Below are 23,133 nucleotides of genomic sequence, written 5' to 3' on the forward strand. Positions count from 1 at the left end.
CCTCTCACTGCTGTGGCCTCTCCCGTTGCGGAGCACAGGCTCCGGATGCGCAGGCCCAGCGGCCATGGCTCACGGGCCCAGCCGCTCCGCGGCATATGGGATCCTCCCAGACCGGGGCACGAACCCGTATCCCCTGCATCGGCAGGCGGACTCTCAACCACTGCGCCACCAGGGAGGCCCTTTCTTCTTTTTATGCACAAGAATTTTCATCATTCTATTGATTTTTAAATGTGTTCCTAAAGAGTATGAGTTCACTTTAAAATAATTATTATTGTTAATACAAGTTTTACTTTATATGTTCCCAGGGTTCTTGGCAATGGCAGTATGGGGACAAGAGGAGGGTCACATAATGGGCAATATATGCTTATAACGAATTTTTTTAATCCTTCAGTAGTCAGCTGTCTTTGTATTCAAGATTTATTTTATGTGATTTTGAACTCTAGAGGTATATATTAAAGTAAGTATATACACACACACACTTAAGTAAGTGTGTATATATATCCACATACACACACTTGAAGTACGTATTTATACTTATCTATATATGTAAGTCTCCAGTGTGGTAGGTAATATCAATACAGTACATTTTTTAAACAGCAGAGACATAATCCTTGAAATACCAAATTTTTAATTGAAATGAACAGGATGGAAGTACTGGATACAACTGGTACCACCTTGGACATTATAATTTTTGGAAATGAAGAACAAAGTTGGAGGACTCGGACTACTTGATTCCAAGACATACTGTATAAAGCTATAGTAATCAAGATAGTGTGGTATTGGCATAAGGATAGACATATAGATCAGTGGAACAGACTTGAGGGCCCCAAAATAGATCAACACAAAAATGGTCAGTTGATTTTTGACAAATGTGCCAAGGCAATTCAGTAGGGAAAGGACTTCAACAGATGGTGCTAGAATAACTGCATATCCACGTGCAAAACTGTGAGCCTTGACCTTTGCCTTGCGTCATGTATAAAAATTAACTCAAAATGGGTCATGTCTTAATGTAGAGGCTAATGTAATAAAACGTCAAGAACAAAACATACGAGACAGTTTTTATGACCTTGGATTAAGCAAAGATTTCTTAGGCCTCAAACAGCATGAAATAAAAGAATAAAAATGGGTAAATTGGGCTTCATCAAAATAGAAAACTATTGAGAAAATGAAAAATCAAGCCACAAACAGGGAGAAAGTATTTGCAAAAACTGTGTCTGATGAAAGACTTGTATCCAGAACCTATAAAGAACTCTTATATCTTAATTATAAGAAAAACAAACCAATTCAGAATGGGCAAAAGATTGAATGTACATGCCACCTACAAAACTGTATAAATTCCAGTGATGCTTAATATTATTAGTCATGAAGGAAATGTATTTAAAATCACAGTGAGATACAACTACACACAGACTAGAATGGTTAAAATTAAAAAAAAAAATCATACTAAGTGTTGGGAAGGATGTGGAGTGGTTGGAGCTGTCATACGTTTGCTGTTGAGAAGGCAAAATGGTGTATCCACTTTGACTAATAGTTTGGCAATTTGTTGTTATAAACGTACACTTACCGTATGGCTCATTGTTCGGTTTGAATTGTGCCTGCGCCCCCCACCCCCCGCCAAAGGTATGTTTAAGTCCTAACCCTCAGTATCTCAGAATGTGACCTTATTTAGAAATAGGGTCATTGCAGCTTAATATAAGTTCTTACTTGAGTAGGGATTTCTTAATCCAATACGACCTGTGTTCTCCGAAGAAGAGGAGAGAGACAAAGAGGATACAGAGGGGAGAGATGGACTGCTGAGGATTACAGACGCTAACATCAACTAAGAAAGAGACATGGAGCACGTTCTTTCCTAGAAGCTTCAAGAGAGCATGGCCCTACCAACACCTTGATTTCATACTTCTAGCCTCCAGAACTGGAAGAGAATACATTTCTGTTGTTTAAGCCACTCAGTTTGTGATTCTTTGTTATGGCAGCTCTAGGAAACGAATACACCCACCAATACAACTTACAGGCATTTACTTAAGGGAAATGAAAACATGTTTTTACAGAGATGTACTTTGAATATTTATAGCAGTTGTAGTCCTAATAGTCAAAAGCTGAAAATAATCCAGTATCTACAAACTGGATGAGTGAATAAAAATTGTGATATATCTGTGTAGTAGAATGAACTACTGATACATGCCACAACATGAATGAGTCTAAAGGGATTATGCTAAATGAATGAACCCAGTCTCAAAGTTCTGCTTACTCTATACTTCTACTGATATGACATTCTAGAAAAGGAAAAACTGTGATGGCAGAAAGCAGATCAGTAGTTCTTAGGGGATAAGGGTGGAGAGAGGAGATTAACTGCAAGGGACATGAGGAAACTCTTGGGGTAGTGGAAATGTTCTGTATGATGATTGTGGTGATGTTACAGGACTATATATCCTTGTTGCAACTTAACCAATTGTCCGCTTCAAAATGGTGAATTTTATTATCAATTATAACTCAACAAAGCTGATTAAAACATGTAAAAAGGAATATAATAAGTGGTCCCATTGAGTGTATAAGGAATATGCTTTTAGGTTGAACAAAAAAACATTTAAAGATTGTATAAATCGTACTTTTGGCCACCATAAAATTTGTGACAATGGTGTCAATTGTAGAATCAAAAAGTGCTGTATCTCGATAACTTAGAAGTGAAGATCGTGTACTCTAGAAAAGGATTCTGGTGATGGTGAAGACACTGATGTCAAGGAGCTGAATAAAATTTTAATGAAACATGAGAAAAGCATTATTTGCAAGTTAATTTTTTATTTTATTGGGTGATTTTAAATATCTCAAAACTAGTGAATATTTTAAATGGCTGACTGTTTGCTTGGCATTCCTAAAAATTGATGTAATTAGATTGGAGGGAAAAAACTTTTTGTCTCTTTGTACTGGGAAAATGGTGGATTGCCTTATATTCAGGCATGCATAGAGCCTTCTCTTCTACACAGTTAAGCAGAGTTGATACATCCTCCTTCATCCTTCCATGGGACATTGAACTGTCTATAGTTCTGCACATGTTACACTGTGTTGCAACCATTCTGTAAATTTAGTTATGTGGCATTTTATTTATCTTTTTTTTATCCCTACCACGGTCTACAGTGCCTGATTTCTGATGTACATAAAATAAAAAATTGGTGGATAGGACAAAAAATATTTTTATAAAGAATCAATCTTGTGCCATGATGCCTTTTATCATGCTTGACATTTACTCAACAAGCATATTATTAAATGTTATGTGGAAAGCATTATACTAGCTGCTTTGGGACGTATAAAAATGCTATAACATCTAAACTTCTAAGGTTAGAAGAAATTGTAATCTCTATTTAGTGGAAAGTATAATATAAAGGATGAGGGTGACTAATCACTAGAGCTTTCAGGTGTATCATAGGTTAAAATACTGGAAAAACCGTTTAGCCTGATGACAAAGGAAATCACTTTTCAGCAACTATAATATTCAAAGTAATCATAGTTTAAATGTCATTTAACAAAACAGTTTCTGGGATTTTTATAAAATTATTCTCCTTACTATTATATTGTTAGGTTGATCAAAAGAGTTGGACTGTGCAGGAAATGAAATAGTCTTTACCAGGAAATAGTGATTTCCTGATGACAAAGGAAATCACTTTTCAGCAACTGTAATATTCAAAATAATCATAGTTTAAATGTCATTTAGCAAAACATTTTCTGGGATTTTTATAAAATTATTCTCCTTACTATTATATTGTTAGGTTGATCAAAAGAGTTGGACTGTGCAGTAAATGAAATAGTCTTTACCTTGGAAGAACGGGAGACTTGAATTTTCATGAGTAGGCTCTTAGTGTTTTCTTCTGATGCTTCAGCACATTTCCTTTTCTCTAAAGAAGTACAGTGAAGAGTAGTGCTTCAAAGATTCACTGGCATTTTTTTTTTTCTTTTTAAAGTAGATTTTAGAGTGTTTAATAGTACTTGAGACAAAGCCCTTTACCTCTCCTCATAGGGGCACTGAACAGTAATGCAAGCTTAGTACGAAATATATTTTATGTACTAATGGCTAAAATGGATGTCAGGGTTTTCTGTGAGTGCCGTGAAACAAAAGGATTCTTAATACTGCAAATTGTGATAAGGTTTTGTCAAATAGAACTATATTCATTCCATGGCTGGTGCTTTCACTCGGTGGATTGAATGACAACCAAAACTTGGACACGAGGCAACGTAGTCTAGAAGAGCATTGGAGTGTGAAGCAGAAGACGTCATCTCTCATCTGGGCAGACCTTAGCACTATTGACTTAGTGCTATAATGGTGCCTACGCCTTAGGCAATAGAAAGCAATTGGAAATGAGAAAATATTTGTGAAACCTTCTGCTAATATCTGTCAAAACTAAGAAATTAATACTGGTAAATTACTACTAACTGAACTGCAGGCTTTATTCAGATTTTATTGTTTTTTTCACTAATACTCTCTTTTTGGTTCCAGGATCCATTCCAGGATACCACATTGCATTTAGTTGTCATGTCTCTTTGGTCTAACACATCAGTTTTCAAGAACATTTTAAGTTTTCCAGATGTTTGATAATTAATGTTTGACTTGTCTCAGGAAACAGAATATGTACTGAGCATCACTCAGTCTTGTCCTGTTAACTCAAGACTGTTGTTGTGTAACATGTTACTATTTGGTGCCTTCAGGGGTTGTTTACATGTTTCATGTTTTCTGCCTTGACCTCAAGCTGCTGTGCTCTTCTTCTGGTTGCCCCTCCATCTGTGTAACCTAACTAAAAAACCAAACAGCAGTGTGTATTAAATTAGTTCAGAAGAAGGGAGAAGTCACTTTAGTATTAGGGAGGGCTTTCTATTTATTAATTAATTCCAATAAAGTACATTGAAAGAGACAGGGATGATCATGGAGGTGGGAGAAATGGCATGATCAAAAACATGAGGAATTTTTCCAAGGATTCCAGAGGATTTCTAAGCCTTCCCAATAGTTTGTTACTTCCATTCTTGTGTTACAAGAATGACTGCTTAAAAGGGCTTGTTGAATGATTGGATATGGGGCCTGGAGAAGAAGGAAGCTTAAAACTCAAGTCTGTATAACTTGAACAATAAGTGAAAGTGCTATTGTTTTTAAATAACATTTATTTTCTGATTATAAAAGTATAATTATTATAGAATATTTGATAAGAATCAAAAGCAAAAATATACATAATAAAAATCAACTATGATTTCAGTATAGACATAACCACTGTTAATGTTTCCATCTATCCTCTTTAAAGTATGATATATATACATATTTTTTACACTTTGATTACTACTAATACAGTGTTGTGACCTTTTTGCACATTAATCTGGTATGAGCATTTTCCAGTGTCAGTAAATCTTCAGAATCTTGATTTTTAGTGACTACATTATAGTTCATTGAAAACCATGTCATTTAACTATTACCATTTTGTTGGACATTTGAGTCTCATTTTTAATTTACTTTGAGACTCCTTGTACAAAAATCTTTATCCACGTCTCTGTTTATTCTCTTAGGACAGCTTCTTGGAAGTGGGATTACTTGATCAACTGGCTCTTGAGACACGTAGCTAACCTTTAAAAAGTTATACTCCTCTCTCCTCCCATCAGTAATGTGTGAGCATGACTGTTCCTCCCACACTTTTGCTATCAAGTACTATAATTTTTGGTCTTTAGAAGGGCCAAGTTTTATTTTGAAGATTATTTTGACCTTGTTGAGTTTGAGGTGACAGTTGGACAGATAAGTATAACATTCAGTAAGTAGTGCTTGAAGAAGCAGAGTGATAAATGCAAAATATGCACACTACAATTAAAGATTTAGAAACCATCTATATGTAGTTCATGTGAAATAAGTTATCTCTAAGCAATAACTATATATAGTGTGTGTAATGATATCTGTGGTATATATAACAAAAAGTAGGGTAGTTAAAGACTGATGAACTTTAGGGCAAACCCAGATAGTAAGAGATGGAAGTGGGGAAAAAAAGGATCTTTCGGGCTTCCCTGGTGGCGCAGTGGTTGGGAGTCCGCCTGCTGATGCAGGGGACGCGGGTTCGTGCCCCGGTCCGGGAGGATCCCGCATGCCGCGGAGCGGCTGGGCCCGTGGGGCGCGGCCGCTGGGCCTGCGCGTCCAGAGCCTGTGCTCCGCAGCGGGAGAGGCCGCAGCGGTGAGAGGCCCGCGTACCGCAAAAAAAAAAAAAAAAAAAAGGATCTTTCAAGGTGATAGAGAATGCAGGGTTAACATGAGTAGGAGGTTGTGTTTTCTGTAAGGTCTTACCCTAAGGAGTATTTTAGCTTACGGTGCAGCAACTGCTTTTGTAATTTAACATTTCTAACCTGGTTTCAATATTCCAGTGTTATGCCAATAGAACTGTTTTATGTCACATAGATTAATATATTTTTGATCTTCTTAGTGAACCTTTTGCTGTCTTATATTCTTTTAGATGATATTACTAAAGACCCCAAATGGTAGTTGCAGGTCTGAAACTGTTCAGGTCTGTTTTAAAAGTATTTTATAGTACGGTGGTCATAATAATATCTAGTGATGTTACTGATTAATGTTCTAGACTTAATGATACATGTTAAATGCAAAATATACTATTTTAAACAGTATTTTACCCATCTCTAATTGCTCTACTCGGTATTTGTGATTTTAAGTCTGCTTCTGCTTTATAATCAGAGAGGGAGAGAAAAGGCAAGAAAGCAGAGAACAGCAAGAGCAAGGATCTAGAACTATCATAAAGCATTTTACTTTTTAGAGACAAATGTATAGGCAAAATTATTTGTGCCTTATATGAGTAAGAATATTTTTGAGACACTTTCTCATTTGACCAATTTTTTTCAAGTTGTTGTATTCTGCTGCTTATCATTGTAGCTTTTTGAGGTGGTGATTGGGAAGGTGTCCAGGGAGGCTGGCATGCCCCTGGCTGAGCCCAACCAGAGTAGCATTACCTTCATAAATTCACTGTAATCCAAAGATGATAATGAGTTTTGGCAAGAAGTTATCATAGCCTGTTAACATCTGTCTGTACAATAGGAGTAACAGTTACACAGCCTAGATAATGATGTCATATCTGAGAATTAGAATATTTTCTTGTGTTTCTATTCTGCCATTTCCCATTCTTCTGCATATCAGATCTCCTGCTCCCCCAAGTTGTTTTGAATCTTGGCTGCACTTTATATCACCTGATGAGTTTTTAAATCTCTGTAAGCTCAGATCACACAGCACACTCCCACACTGATTAAATCAGAATCTCTCAGGGCTACAGCCTAGGAAATCAGTAATTTTTAGAGCTCCGTGGGTGATTCCACTTGGAAGCCAAAGTTGCAACCCATGGTTTCAGCTGTAGTAATACCATCAGTGAACTTAGTAGTTATCTTTTTTTTTTTTAATATTTATTTAGTTGGCTGCGCCGGGTCTTAGTTGTGGCATACAGGATCTTTAGTTGCGGCAACTTAGTAGTACTTAAGAGGGTTGCTTATTAAAATCACCTGGGAGTTTTTCTCCACACTGTTCCTTCCCTCCCTCTTCCCCTATTACTGGAGTGAACCAGTGTCAACTGACAGGAGTATAACCCACTCCTTAGATGTGTTAGGACAAAAAAAACAAAGGATCAGTTTGTTAAGTACTCTTTTTCCTATACTCTTTTTGGGAGATATTCTGCTTATGTAAGTAACTTTGCATTTATCCAGTATTATTTCATGTTAATAATTTTGTGGTGTTTGTTTAGTATTTGTATAATCTCTGTGAGGGCAGAGGTCATGTCTATTCTGTTCATCACTCTATTTTCAGTACCTAACAGTGCCCAGCATATAGTGGTTACTCAGTAAATGTTACAAAAATGAATCATTAGCCCTGAGTTTTGGGAGTATCTCACTTACAGTTTTATATCTATATGTACTATCTATATTATAAAGCTTTATAGTTACATTATCTGCTAAGGAAAAAGATCTTCCATAAAACAGAACATAAACAGGAAATAGATTTATTTAATTTTGAAAGTTTTTTGCGGGTCAGGGATTCAGTGTGGATTATTAAGTTTTGAACAAAGATGCAGCACACAACACAATTCATACTTGGCTCTCAAATCAAACTTCAAAACAAAACATATAGAAAAACTAAAAAACACCAACAGGTACTTTTAGAGTTTGTGCTTAGTTTAAGCTTCATGATAAAGTAGACTAGAGCTTGTACATTTATCAGCTTGTTAGTTGTATTTTACCCAGTCATAGTCTTTGTCTTAAAGTAGAAGGTGGTAAATTAAAATGACATGATCCTGTCAAATATGGTTGACTGGTGATACAGATTTGCAATTCATTGGCAAAATGGCTTAAATTTTGGATGAGCTCTAGACTTTATAATGTGCAAAGAATGGGGGAAAGGATGTTACCTAAGATATCTAAAAGCTGTTATTAAATCTTTGTTATTCCAGAATTAGGAAATCTCTAGTGCCAGAGTGCTAGGATTGAGGATAGCATAGCATATCATACAAATTCACTCTGCCTATTTAAAAACCTTTATGGTTTAGATTTTCTCCTGTAACCTTAGTGCTTTACTCACTGGGTTTTCTGTTGTTTTTTTCCACCCCCACCCCCCCACCACCTTACTTTTTAAATTAAGAAGCAAGTAAAAAAAATACTTTTTTAAAATACATAGTGAACAATCCAGAATAGAATAGAAGAGAGTATACAGTGAAAAGTAGGTTTTCTTTCTACTGTAGAGAACTATTCTTAGAGGAAACCACTATTACCATTTTCTTGTGTATCTTTCCAGAAAGAGTCTGTTTATATTGCCAGCATACACATGCAGATAGCTTTTCATATCCACTGTTCTGTACCTTCCTTTTTCTTTCTGTTTCTTCTTTTTTGTTCCCCCACCAACCCCATTTAACATATGTCTTAGAGATCTTTCCAAATTACTTTTTTATTTTCCTCACAGTGAGCTGGTATGATCCCCACGTCCTTACCAGATGAAGTCTTCCTTAGTCTATAACATCCTTTTCAAACCCAGCTTTCCCCCATATCTCTTCATGTAATTAATCTCTCCTCTGCTTTGCTCCCATTTTTTTTTTGTCCCTCTGTTACACACCTGTCACAGGTCTGCCATATATTATCATGACTTATGTGTGGTTCTCTCATCCCAGGTGTCAACTCCTCATCTCACTCTGTATTCTTTCCACAGTCTGGTTCATCCCATCTGCAAGACTTTAGTTACCACCTGTGTACCAAGGTCTCCCAAATTTATATTTGCAGCCCAACTCCCCCCACCACACACACACATCATTGACATATTTATTTCTTGTGTATCTCAAAGGCAGCTTAATCCTAGTGTATCCAAAACCAGCTCCTTGTTCATTGTCTGTATCTTAGTAAAAGGTATCTGTATCCATCTCAGTTGTACAGTCCAGAAAACTATGAACTATTCTTGATATCTCCTTCTCCCTCACCTCCCATATTCCAAAAACATACGTTTGGTTGATTTTTTACTTCCTAAATCCCTCTCAAATCCATCCTCTTCCCTTTATCTCTGGTATTACCTTAGTCCAGTCTGCCATAATCTTTACCTGAATTATCACAGTAGTCCACTGACAAAGCCTCTTTGGTCCTCTTCCAGACCATTTTCCACACAGCAATATAAGGAATGTTTTCAAAATGTAAATATTAGTGTGACCCCCTTCCCTGCTTAAGATATTTTGATGTCTCCCTGTTGCTTTTAGGATAAAGACAAGATCTTTAATATAGCCTAACAGGGTCCTGCACGGATATTTGTTACTAATTGCCTCTTCAGTTCATCTCTTACCGCACCCCACCCCCCAGTTCTCTTTGAGTCTCTACCACACTAGACTTAACTTGCAGGCGCTGCCGTTCACCTTGCTTCTTACTACCTCAGGGCATTTACATATGCTGTTCAGTCTTCCCCAGCTCTTCCCTTTTACCTTCTCCTAGTTAACTCCCACTTAGAGTTTCAAATATCATCTCAAACATTGGTTAACTCTGTGAATCTTCCCTGCACTGCCTGACTAGGTCACATCTTCCTGTCACTCAGCAAAGTACATATACCTCTCCTCTGTAGCACATTTTCTGCTGCATTTGTGTGTGTGCTAGAATTTGACTAATCACTATCTACTCAGGTAGGCAGTAATCTCCCTGAAGGCAGTGGCCTTTATATCTTTAGTTTCCTGCACAGGTGCTCAGCACAAAATAGTAGACACTCATATCTTTAATGAATAAATGAATGAATTTGTTTCTGTTTTCTCCATTGACTCGTCTTGTGGAAAGTATGCAAAATTTTACAAAGGCTCAAATACATATTTCAGGTTCAAAGTGAATCCATATGCTCAACAAGGCACAGTATGGCTTAATAAGCAATGTGTACCACAGACTTCCTAAGGCCTTAAGTTTACCAGAAAGAGGTCATTCTGGGGGTGGGGAATGGGAAGATAGTTGTGAACTGCTAGCAGATTTCTAGGTCTATTTTGTAGTTAGTGGAATTATTTGCCTGTATTGTTTCCTAAGCCATTTCCCCTCTCCCATTGTCTTATATTTCCCTAATAAATGGTGATCTCCTAATTACTTTCAACCTAGAGAAATAAAACTTTTCCCAAAGCAGTCAGGAATAAACCTGTTCACTTATAAAACAACTGAAGTTTGGAAAGAAATAATAAAGATATGGTTAAGATTGTATTCTCTCTAGATAGGCTGACTGTGTCTGCCTACCTATTAGCCATGAGAATTTAGGGGAAGCTATTTAACTGCTGTGAGCCTTGGTTTTCTCATCTGGGAAGCTGGGATAGTTACAGTATCTATCTCATAGTATTACTGTGAGGACTAAATGAGATATACAGCATTTAATGTAGTGACTCCTGGCAACATACAAATGCTCAGTCAGTGCACAGGTTGCTGCTGTTGCTGCAGCTGCTGTTCTTGTTGGGACACATTTTCCCAGCACAGAAGTTGTTCAGTCTAGTTCACACATACCTTCTCCCCCCACTCCACCTTCCTGTGTCACAGGGAAGGTAGAACTCTGTAGGCTTCAGCCAAGAGACAGTAGGAGGCCCTAGGAGGAGAAAGGGCGGTGGGCGTTTGCATTAGCGATTCGGAGGGGAGGGTAGGTACTCTTGATGTCTCCATTAGTAAAAGAAAAGTCTGGATCTTCACATACATGGCACCTCACTTAAAGTTATGGGGGAAATGGTTTAAATTGACTTGTGAGCCAGCATTGAAACCACCATTTATATTACTGTGGTTAAAATGTGATCCAGAGTTCCAAATTACCTGATTTTAAAACACATTATTGTGTTTCAAACTCTTTCTATAAACCAGCACTTAAAGAAACAGTACTTTTTGCTTTAATATGGAAACATTTACTTGTTCTAAACTTCATTTGTATTTTTTTAAATTAATAAACGTTATTTTTAGAGCAGTTTTAGCTTCACAGCAAAATTGAGCAGGAAGTACAGAGTACCCGTGTACCTGCTGTCCTACATGCACAGCCTCCTCTCTCCCAACATCTCACACTGCACCAGTACATCTGCTACCATTGATGAGCCTGCATTTGACACGCTGTCATCACTCGGTGACTTTAGTTTACATTAGGGTTCACACTTGGTGTTCTACGTCCTGTGGGTTTGGATGAATGTATAATGACATGTATCCACCATGGTAGCATCATACAGAATAGTTAGACTGTCCTAGAGATCCTGTATGTTCTGCCTGTTCATCCCATCCTCCCCATTAAACCCTAGCCACCATTCATCTTTCTACAATCTCTATAGTTTTGACTTGCAAGAATGTCATATAGTTGGAATCATACAGTATGTATGATTCAGATTGGCTTCTAGTAATATGCATTTATGTTTCCTCCATGTCTTTTAATGCCTTGGTAGCTTATTTATTTTGAGGGCTGAATAATGTTCCACCATCTGAATGTACCACTTTATTTATCCATTTGCTTACTGAAGGAGATCTTGTTTGCTTCGAAGTTTGGACCATTATGGATGGTCCAAACTATATAAACGTTCAGTAGTCCAAACTACTATAAACATTCATGCGTAGGTGTTTATATAGACATAAGTTTTCAATTCATTAAGTACCTAGGTGCACAGTTGCTGGATTGTATGGTAGGAGTATGTTTAGTTTTGTAAGAAGCCGTCAAACTATCTTCCAGAGTGGCTCTGCCATTTTGCATTCCCACCAACAATGAATGAGAGTTTTGTTGCTCCACATCCTCACCAGTATTTGGTATTGTCAGTGTTTTGGATTTTGGCCATTCATATAGGTGTGTAGTGATATCTTGTTGTTTTAATTTGGAGTTCCCTAATGATGTTTTAGTCCATTTGGACTGCTCTAACAGAATACTATAGACTGGGTGACTTACAAACACCAGAAATTTATTTCTCACAGTTCTGGAAGCTGGGAAGTTCCAGATTTCGTGCCTGATGAAGATCTGCTTCATGGCCCGTGAATGGCTGTCTTCTCACTGTGTCCTTCCATAGCAGGAGGAGCAAGGGAACTCTGGGGGTCTCTTTTATAAGGGCACTCACTGCCATTCCTGAGGGCTATATTCTCAGGACCTAATTCCCTCCCATAGCCACCCCCCCACACACACACACACCACCACGTCGGGCGTTGGAATTTCAACATGAACTTTGAGGGTGGATGGGAGACAACTCACAAACACTCAGTCCACAAAATGTGATGTTGGCCATCTTTTAATATGTTCTTTTGCCATCTGTGTATCTTCTTTGGTGCGGTATCTTTGTTCATGTCTTTTGTCCATTTTTTAATTAGGTCGTTCATTTTTTCTTTGAGTTCTAAGGGTTCTTTGTGTATCTTGGATAACAGTCCTAATCAGATGTGTCATTTGCAGATATTTTCTCCCAGTCTGTGACTTGTCTTCTCATTCTGTTGATGTTGTCTTTTGCAGAGCAGAATATTTTAATTTTAGTGAAGTCCAGCTTATCTGTTATTTCTTTCCTGTATTGTGTCTTTGGTACTGTATCTGAAAGGCGTCACCATACCCAAGGGCAACTAAGTTTTCTCCTATATTATCTTCTAGGAGTTTTGTAGTTTTACATTTTATATTAGGCCTGTGATCCATTTTCAGTTTATGTTCGTGAAGGGTGTAAAGTCTGTGTCTAAATGTCATTTTTTTAACATATGGGTGTCCGGTTGTTGTAGCACCATTTTTTGAAGACTGTCTTTGCTCCATTGTATTGCCTTTGCTCCTTTGTCAAAGATCACTTGACTTTATTTATGTGGGTCTATTTCTGGCCTCTCTGTTTTGTCCCATTGATCTATTCGTCTATTCTTTTGCCAATACCACACTGTCTTGATTACTGTTGCTGTATAGTAAGTCTTGAAGTTGGATACTGGCAGTCCTCTGACTTTGTTCTCCTTCAATATTGAGTTGGCTATTCTGGATCTTTTTCTCTCCATGTAAACTTTCTAATCAGTTTGTTGATATCCACAAAATAATTGGCTGGGATTTTGATGAGTTTGCATTGAATCTGTAGATGGGAAGAACTGACATCTTGACAGTGTTGAGTTTTCTTACCCATGAACATATAGTAGTCTCCATTTATTTAGTTCTTCTTTGATTTTATTTGTATTTTAACAGATTTTATATTAATATATAGTATTTTAAAATTTAGTCATGGTGGATAAGGTCTATTGAAGTTATACCAACATGGCATCTTAGCTCAAGCTCTTTCATTTCTGTAGCCGTAAAATTAAACCCACGCTTAAGTAAGAACTTTGTATTAGGACTTTTTTTTTAATGCACACTACACACACAGGTATATTTATTTTAACAATTTAATGCTTTAGGACGGGACACTCACCAGTACACCACTTTTCATAGTTATGTCCGTCTTAAGTCAGACATATGTTATATTCTTTTCTCCTTGAATTTAATTCAGCTCTTCTTAAGATTGCCATAGGGATAAAAACCATACAGATTTTAGTGTAAATCTTTGCAGTTGGCTTAGTATGAGATTTAAAAATTGTATAAAGAAGCATTGTGTTAAGAAAAGGATATTTGTAAAATGGAATCTGTTATTAAATTAAGCATTTGAGAGTTCTTGTGGGGAATCACACCAGTGCTGTAAAAGGCTAGTGTTTATGACCCTTGCAGTAACAGTAATTGCTGAACGAATATTCAAGTGATGAGAAAATGGATTTTGCTAAGATCAGTCCTCTTGCTGCTAATGTTTAAAATATTGTTACTCATTAACAATAAGAGCAGCTAGTAACAGAAAATTCCCAGGTGCAAGTTTGTCACTCTATCTAAACTTTCTGCTTTTTACTTTTGTTTGTTTTGTGCAGAAGATATAATAGCTTATGGGAAACATGGTATTTAAAGGGAGGAAGGTAATGTTTGCAGGGGAAAAACAGGAAAATAAAATACTCTTTTTCTTAGTGGTATTTAAACAAACATTGACGTCCTCAATTCTGGAATTTAACAATTGATCTTTCTTTTTGGCATTAGCAAAATATTGAGGTTGCACTAAACAAAGCCCCTGTTAACTTTGTCTCTGCCTTTTCCTAATTTGACTCAGAGCTGGACTGATTTTACTTCTGCTGTATCAGCGAAGTAAATTACTAGGTAAATGAACCCTTTCTTATGAAATAAATACATGTTTACCCCACTATCTGAAAGTAGAGTGTTCCTATGAAACCTTTCGTAAGCCTAAATGATGTGAAGCGAAGAAGCAGTTACCTTAGGACACATCTTGCTAATGGCAGCACAAAATAAATCGAGATAAAGCACAGATGCTCACAGACACAGTTCAAAGCTCCGGAGGCTTGATGCTGAGATGCTGAGTGTAGTTCCCAGGGAAGGAGCTTGGTGGTGCCGCTCTCCCTGCCTCTAAAATGTTCACTGCAGAACAGACTGAACGCTGTTTTTGCTTTTCACCTGTTTTTTTAAAAGCGAAAATCTTCTTTGCATCTCTTTTGGTTGGTGAAAACAGGTACTAATGTAAGTCTTTCGTAAGAGCAAAGTGGCATAAAGGGAGTTTTTTAAAAGCAGGGGATACCCATTTAAGAAAAAGTTCCCTTTCTGCTTCCCCCTTTCCTCTTTTCCCTTTCCTCTGCCATTAAACATGCTCTGTGACAGGGGTCCCCAACCCCCGGGATCTAATGCCTGATGAACTGAGGTGGAACTGATGTAATAATAATAGACGTAAAGTGCACAATAAATGTAATGCACTTGAATCATCCTGAAACCATCCCCCCTACCCCCGGTCCTTGGAAAAATTGTCTTCCATGCAAACGGTCCCTGGTGCCAAAAAGGTTGGGGCCCACTGCTCCGTGAGATCTCTCTTTCCTCTCCCCTTGGGCAGATCTCACAACTCTTTAGTCACTTTGAGTTATTAAAATACATCTGATTTTCAGGGCATAAAAAGCCCATTTCACCGTAAGTTGAAGAGCCTGGTCCACATCTTGCAGCCTCATGGAGCTTCCATTTCTAGTGGGAGACGGACAATAATAAGTAAGATAAATAGATAAAATATATGTTAGAGAGTGATAGATGCTATGGAGAAAAAATAGAAAGGCGAGTGAAATGTGTGGAGACTGTATGTGACATTTTAGATAGAGTGGCCAAGAAAGGCCTCACTGAGAAGGTGGCTTTTGAGCCAAGAAAGACCTGTAGAAGGTGGTGGCACAAACCATGTGGGTATCTTGAGGAAGAGCATTCCAGGCAGAGACACTGGTGTGGAGACCCTGAGGTGGAAATGTACATTTTAGTTGGAGAAACAGGTTGCTATAGCCAGTTGAGCGAGGAAAGGAGGAGCAGATAAGAAGGATGGTAGTGGTGATGTGCCTTATAGGTCAGAAGACTTTGACTTTAACACAGAATAAGGAGGTAAGCCATTGGAGGGTTTTGACCAGAGTCCCATGATCTGATTTACTTATCGCTCTGACTGGTTGTCATTGAGAATAGACTACCGTGGTGGGGCTTAGGGCCTCAGGTGGAAGGAAGCAAGGAGGCTATTGTAATTAACCAGGCAGAGAATGCTGGTGTTTTCAATTATGGTTGAGGTGGTAGGAGTAGGGAGAAGTAGTAGAATTTGAGGTATGTTTTGAAGAGAAAACCAGTGGAATTTACAGGAGGTGGGATAGAAAGAGTGTTGTCAAGGGTGAGGTCTAGGTGTTTGCCCTGAGGAACTAAAATAATAAAGGGTTGCCATTAGCTGAATTAGGGAAGCTTGTAAGAGGAATTGGAATATCTGGGATTCAGTTTGGGGCATGTTAAATTTTTCAAAATTACTGGATACAAAATATTAGATTTCAAAATAAAGAGTGTTTAGTAGGCATTTAGATGTATAGCTCTGGAGTTTAGTATAGAAGTGTAGGCTAGAGATACAGGTTTGTAGTTTCAGAGCTTACTGATGCTATTGGAAGCCATAAGACTGCAGGAGATCAACAAAAGAGTAGATGTAGTTAGAAAGGAGAAGAGGTTTAAGGACTGAGCTCTGGAGGATTGGCAATATTTAGAGGTTAGGGAGATAAGGAACAGCAATAGTGATTGAGAGGGAGAGGCCAAGAAAGTTAGGAGGAAAACCAGTCAGTATGTTATTCTAGCAACAAAGCAGAGAAAGTATATCAAGGAGGAAGAAGTGACCAACTGTGTCAAATGTTGCTGGGCCAGTCATATAAGATGAAGATTGAGAAATGAGCGTCGAGTCTAGTGATGAGGTCACTGGTGACCTTGGATGAGAGCTGCTTCAGTGGAGTGGTGGGGGGAGTTAAGAGCCTGTTAGAGGTAATTGAAATGAGAGCTGGAGGGGGTAGTGGAATCGTGATTAGTTTTTAAATAAAGATTGGGGAAGTGGCGCTGTAGCATCCTTGTGGGCATGATTCACCAGAGAGGGAAAAATAGATGATCCAGGATGGAGTGTAGAATTGCTGGAGTGTTGTCCTTTTGGAAAAGAGAAAGAGAGAAGATTGAGAACTAGTGAAAAGGTGTGGCTAGCACCCATCTTGAGATTGTCAGCATTTAGCACCCATTTTCTACTCAGCTGTGAAGCCTCAGTGGCAGGTCAATTACTATAAAATGTTATGTTTGAATTAGGGTGGAGTCAGTTGTGCCTCCAGCACACCCACACACACCCTCCTTACCGCCCCCAGCCCCCCATCTTGATTAGCAGGTGGCACCTTTGTGAGAAGGAAAATGGGGGCTCTTATTCCAGACAAGGCAGCCAACAAGAGCTGGATTTTTAGCCCTAACTCACCTTAGGCTAGGTTCCTTAGAACACAGCCATAAGCTGCAACCCTACTAGGTCTACTCCAAAACAGTAGGGAAAGTCACATTTCATATCCTGCTGCAATAACCATATCCTTAGTGTCTTGTAGCAGAATAGCATAACTGAGAAGACAGCAAATTTAAGAACCAAGAACTTGGTGTGGGAATTCCAGCTCTTCTACCAACTGGCAGAGCAGAGTTAAAATGGATCGCTTACTTTCTGTGAATTGGTTTCTTCAAGTGTAAAAGGAGGGGTTTGGCTTCAACCAGATCCTTTTCATGCTGAAATTCTGTGATTCATTAAAATATAGTAATCCCCAGCCATCTGAAGCATAACATAGTTCTTCTGCCAAGAACCAAAGAATATCACCGAGGAAATTTGGTTTCTTTGGAGAATTGCTCTCCTTAGGTTCCTACCCAAGTAAGTATTTGCAGAATTTGACTGGAGATTAAATTACACATAGTAGCACTGAAATTATAAGAGGAAATACAAATATAGCAAAACTATTGAAGTCAATAGAGATTTATGCAGACTTTGTCCAAATTCTCTTGAGTATTTTGTAGCTGTGGGACCTACGGAAAGTTATTTAACTCTCTGAACTTTAGTTTCCTCATCTAAAAATAGGAATATAATAATAGTACCTACTTCATAGATTTGTAAGGAGAATTAAATGAGATATGCGCTGTGGTGCTTTGACAGATGCTTGGCTTATTATGGAGTAAACCTTAGCTGCTGTTGTTATCATCATCATCATTATTATCATCAGTGTGTGACGTGTAGTTTAAAACATTTTAGTATAGCAGCTGTACTATAAAAGTCTCATACTATAGTTTTATAACGATTACTTTGAGTCATCAAGGGAAAAATTAACTTAGAAAAGGAAATGCCATTGAATCAGTTTAAGCTTCTCCTTTTTTTAAACAAAATTGGTACTTCATTTTGTATGCCTTTAGTTACAGTGAAAATACCCTTGAGGAATATACCTGATTCTCAGATGATAGAACAATGAGCCATTACTGTAATTAGTTCCAGTTGCTGTGTATGCTTAAAACTTAGAGAAGATAGTATTTTTCAAAAGTGTATTTTCCCTAAATAGGCCATAAAAGTAAGATTTTATAGTTCATATATATCTGCCTTAAAGATAGGTTTTTGAAACATCCTGTAAACATTTTGATTGTACCGTCAAGTTTTCTCCACCCTTTCTGTATGAACTGTTGTCAGAGTGATTATTGATAGCATCGCCTACTTGATGTTTACAGTCTGCAGTGTATGTTTTACAGAATGAATAAGCTATAGTTAAATCATTTAACGTATACCTGAATGTCCTATTGTAGTTAGTGTGGTTGCTTTATCAATGCTGGTTTGCACTTATTTTAAATCAAACATGCAGATCATTTATAAACTGATGGTCATTTTAAAAGAAGAAAAACTTTATACATAACTTAGTGCAGAAAGTCAAGTTAGTCTAAAGTGTAAAGGTTAGAGAAAAATGGAAGTCCGTAAGGTAAATTTGAAAAGGGTTTAAGGGGTATTGGATGTGTCTTACTAACAAATAACTGTGAGTTTAGACTTTATTTGTATTATCTGTCATTGTAGTTTATAAATGAAATGATGGTGTTGAACACAATGTAATGTACTTGGGGTTTAGTAGCACCTAGCACTCAGACCTTGAACAACATTCCCACTAAAAGGAACCAGGGCTCCTTGAAGAAATGGCAGATTGCAAGGATGGGAGCCTGGAACATATCGTTAGGCCAGAAAGTAAGGAAGTGTTCCAAAAAATGATGGTGGCCTATCACAAGGATACAGGGTCATTTTGAAGGTGTTCCCAGTGGCCAGATCTGGGGTGATTTGAGTATCAAAATAATTAAATTCAGTAAGAATTCTAAATCATTAGGAAAAAAGATAGGAATCCATGAGACCTCACCAATAATACACATACATATTCATAGAATCAGGAGAAGAGAGGGCTCAGGGGACAGCTGGTAAATGTGGAGGAAATGCTGACATTGGAAAATTATGATTTTATCACTATCATAGTAAGGTTTACTTTAGCCAAGAATCACAAGTCGATGTTAAATCTAGGGGAGAAATTCTGATGAAGAGTGGGGTATTTGCAAAGGTTGCTTATTGGTTGCAGTAGGAAAATTGGACAGCACTTGATCTGCATAGTGAAAATTAACATCACCAGTGTGCCTCTGGATGTGACACCCTGAGAAGAACACAGCATCACTTACGTTCTCTTCTAGCCAGGACTGAACTACCTGCATCTAATCATAAGGAAACATCAGACGAGTTCCAAATGATGAGCATTCTATTAAAAGAAAAACTGTATTCTTCAAAAATATTAATATTATAGAAGGCAAAGGAAGGCTAAAAGGCTCTATATTAAAGGAGACTAAAGGCACAGGATATATAGATGGTTGATCCCAAGACTGGGATCTTGTATCTGGAGGAAAATTAAGATTTTTTTCTAAGGCGTAATTGGTTCAGTTGACAACATTATTTTGCAGATTGTAGGTATTGTATGGATTTTACTTTTACTGAAATTGTAGCTATATTGCAGTTGTATTAGAAAATGCACACTGAAATATTTATGGGGAAAGGGCCATGATACATTCAACTTACTCTCAAATGATTCAGAAGAAAAGCACTTTGTGTGTGTGTGTGTTGTGTATGTGTGGTTTGTTTTTTTTTTTTTTTTTTTTTTTTAGGAGGAGGCGATGGAGAGGGAGAGAGAGGGAGTTGATAAAGCAAATGAGCAAAATGGGATTCTGGATAAAGTTATACAGGTGTTCTTTGTTTTTGTGATTTTTCTATAAGTTAGAAATATTTCCAAATATGTTTATACACACATGCATGCACAAGTTGGTTGAGACTTATTTCTTTTATACTTATCTCTTATTGTTCTAGACTGCTAATTTACCTTTGATACTTAATTGGTTTAAGATGTTAAATTCATTGATCACAGATATACACATTGATTTTTAATTTCTTTTAAATAGTGCTGGGCCTAAAGGAGATAACATTTATGAATGGAGATCGACTATACTTGGTCCACCAGGTTCTGTATATGAAGGTGGTGTGTTTTTTCTGGATATCACATTTTCATCTGATTATCCATTTAAGCCACCAAAGGTAAGAACCTAGAATTGCATTCTTTAATACTTATCCTTTTCCACAGTCAGTTTATTCTAGGGGATGGATGCAGTTATTTTTATTTAATTGTTTTTCATGGATTATACAGAAACTCTCATGTAACCAAGGATTTTAAAACTAGAAGTAATTGATTTGTCTTTTACAAATAACTTTGTAATCAGCGGAGAGTTTGTTAATTGTAAATAAAAGTATGCCACTTTTCACATCAGTAAGCACATAAATTTTAGGTTTATGATATGAGAAAAAGTATCTTATGAACCTTGCTTAAGAAACCTGTTGGGATAAAAAGTAAATTTGTCTGACAGCTTCCGGAAAGAAGAGTTAAGTAACTTGAATCTTGTGTTAAATACCCTATCTTTATAGATGAGCAAAGACTAGAAATCTATAGCAAAGAAGAGAGAGCTAGTACTATTTAATAAACTTATTTTGTGCCCTCTGTAAGTATGATGCATTGATGGGAGTGAGGGCGGCTGGGTGACTTAGGCCTCCTGTTGTCTCTGAATGTGAATTAGGTGGATAACAGCGAGAAGGGTTGAGTTGTGTCTTGTGATCACTGGCAATTATTTTTCAAGTCTTAAACATAACAGTTACTTGAATAGCTTCCTCCTCTGACTTCTCCCAATAAAATGGTCAAGCCAGCAGTTTTTACCATCAGTATTAAGCCTGAGCATAATTATGCTGTCGTTAGAAAGACTTCTGACATGTCAGGGAGAAGTGTTATCAAGCCCTTAACTGTCAACGTAGTTCCTTATGTTCCCTTCACTATTTAAAATATATGTTGCGATTTAATGCCTGCCTCACGTGCATGTGTGTTGTTATGTGTGTGTGTGTAAAAATAAAGGATTTTTTTTTTAAGGCGGCAGATCATTTCTCCCTTATCTAACAAGGTAACAACAGTTCCACCTAGTGGTATTTACCTCAAATTGCAGATACCAAGTTTCCCTATCACCTAGAGGTATTGGCTGTCAACTACAGCTGTCAGTTTTTGAGTGCTTTACTGTGTGGTCCCACCAGAACCTAAGATCTTTAAATGATTGTCTTATTTAATGTTCTCGGGTATGTCTAGTATCTCTTGCTAGATCAATCAAAGAAAGGGACAAAACCCTCATGTTAATAATACTGCAGATTGTCTTCACATTCAGAATGACACATGTTAAATGCCAATATATCATTAACTATTCAGTTTGCCTTCAGTGCTTAAGTTTTCTGTATTATAGCAAAAAAAACCTTAGCAAAATAGCACATGACTGTATTTATAGTGAGGCTTATTTCTACTTTCATCATTTTTCATATTGGAATTGGTTTTAACATGGTAGCAAAATTAGAAAAAAGTTTGCAATATTTAGTTTTTATGAAATTTATACATGAGGGAAACTTTGTTAAAGGAAGAAACATTTTTCTTAGAATCTTTCAATGGAAAATAGAGATTGACTAGCATAGTTCTATATATGATTTGTCATAATTATGTTGGTTAATATGATGGCTATTTATTAATTTAACATGTTAATTTTTTTGCTAAAGTCTCAATACTTTTATTTTGTAACCCTTTAATGTTGATCCCTTCCTCTTCCCTAAGATATCTTATGTAGCATTATTAAGCACTCCTCAGATCTATAGTGGGACAAGTGAAAAAGAAATAAGACTTCTGCTGTTATCTTGGTTTAGGAATAATTATTTCTCTACAGTTCTGCTTATTTTTGAAGTTCAAATAAGGTGTTGAACTTCTTGAAGAATAATAGAAATTTAATTCTCTTCTGTTCATTGATTGTTAAAAGCTGAAAGGAATCAGAGTATTAATTGTGTTTGTAAGTCATGCATACCTATTGAGTAGTCAGCTGTCAACGATATGAACATACATTATTCCCATATTCTGGAGCAGGGCTGTCTAATAGAAATATAATGCAAGCTACATGTGTAATTTTTTATAGAAACAGTGAAATTAATTTTAATAATATTTTACTTAATCCAGTGTATCCAAAAATATCGTCGTTTCAACATGTAATCAATAGAAGCATCATTAACGCCATATTTTACATTCTGTTTGATATTGTCTTTGAAATCTGGTATGTATTTTACACTTCTAGCCCATCTTAATTCTTATAACCACACTTTAAGAGCTCTGTGTAACTAGTATGTACTGTGTTAGAACAGTTCTAGAGTTATATACGGTAGTCCCTCCTTCTCCTCAGGGGGTATGTTCCAAGACCCTCAATGGATTCTTAAAACCACGGATAGTACTGAACCCTATATGATGCTATTTTTCCCGATGCATAAATGCCTATGATAGAGTTTAATTTATAAATTAGGCACAGTAAGAAATTAATAATAATTAATAATATAAAGTTAGAGCAGTTATAACAATATACTGTAATAAAAGTTATGTGATTGTGCCCTCTCTCTCTCTCAAAATATCTTGTACAAACTTAATGCCTCTTCCACTGTAACTCAGCACTTACGCCTGTAGCTTTTTCAGCTTGATGTACAACAGCAAACCTAGCACAAGTGTTTTTATCCTTTTACAATTTCACGGATAGAAGACTCATTCTTACCATAGATCTTAGCAACCTCAGTGTAGAATTTTTTTTCCTGCCCTTATTAAGTCAAAAACTTCCACCTTTTCACTTAAGCAAGAATTTTACAGCTTCTCTTTGGCAGATCTCAGTTGCCAGCATCACTGCTCTTGAACTTTGGGGCCATTATCAAA

The 23,133-nt window shown here is 37.0% G+C and overlaps 1 protein-coding gene across 3 annotated transcripts in view; it reads left to right on the forward strand.

The window, feature by feature from the left end:
* Positions 1-23,133, forward strand: part of UBE2E3 (ubiquitin conjugating enzyme E2 E3) — an 89,861-nt gene that overhangs the window by 63,126 nt on the left and 3,602 nt on the right. For all 3 annotated transcript variants that reach the window (XM_082631185.1, XM_082631184.1, XM_082631186.1), the window contains one exon: positions 20,276-20,408. In XM_082631185.1, coding sequence (XP_082487311.1) covers positions 20,276-20,408 — 133 coding nt within the window. The remainder of the gene's footprint in view (positions 1-20,275; positions 20,409-23,133) is intronic.

The sequence above is a fragment of the Mesoplodon mirus genome (genome assembly GCF_964341445.2).
Source record: "Mesoplodon mirus genome assembly, chromosome: 8".
Taxonomy (NCBI): domain Eukaryota; kingdom Metazoa; phylum Chordata; class Mammalia; order Artiodactyla; family Ziphiidae; genus Mesoplodon; species Mesoplodon mirus.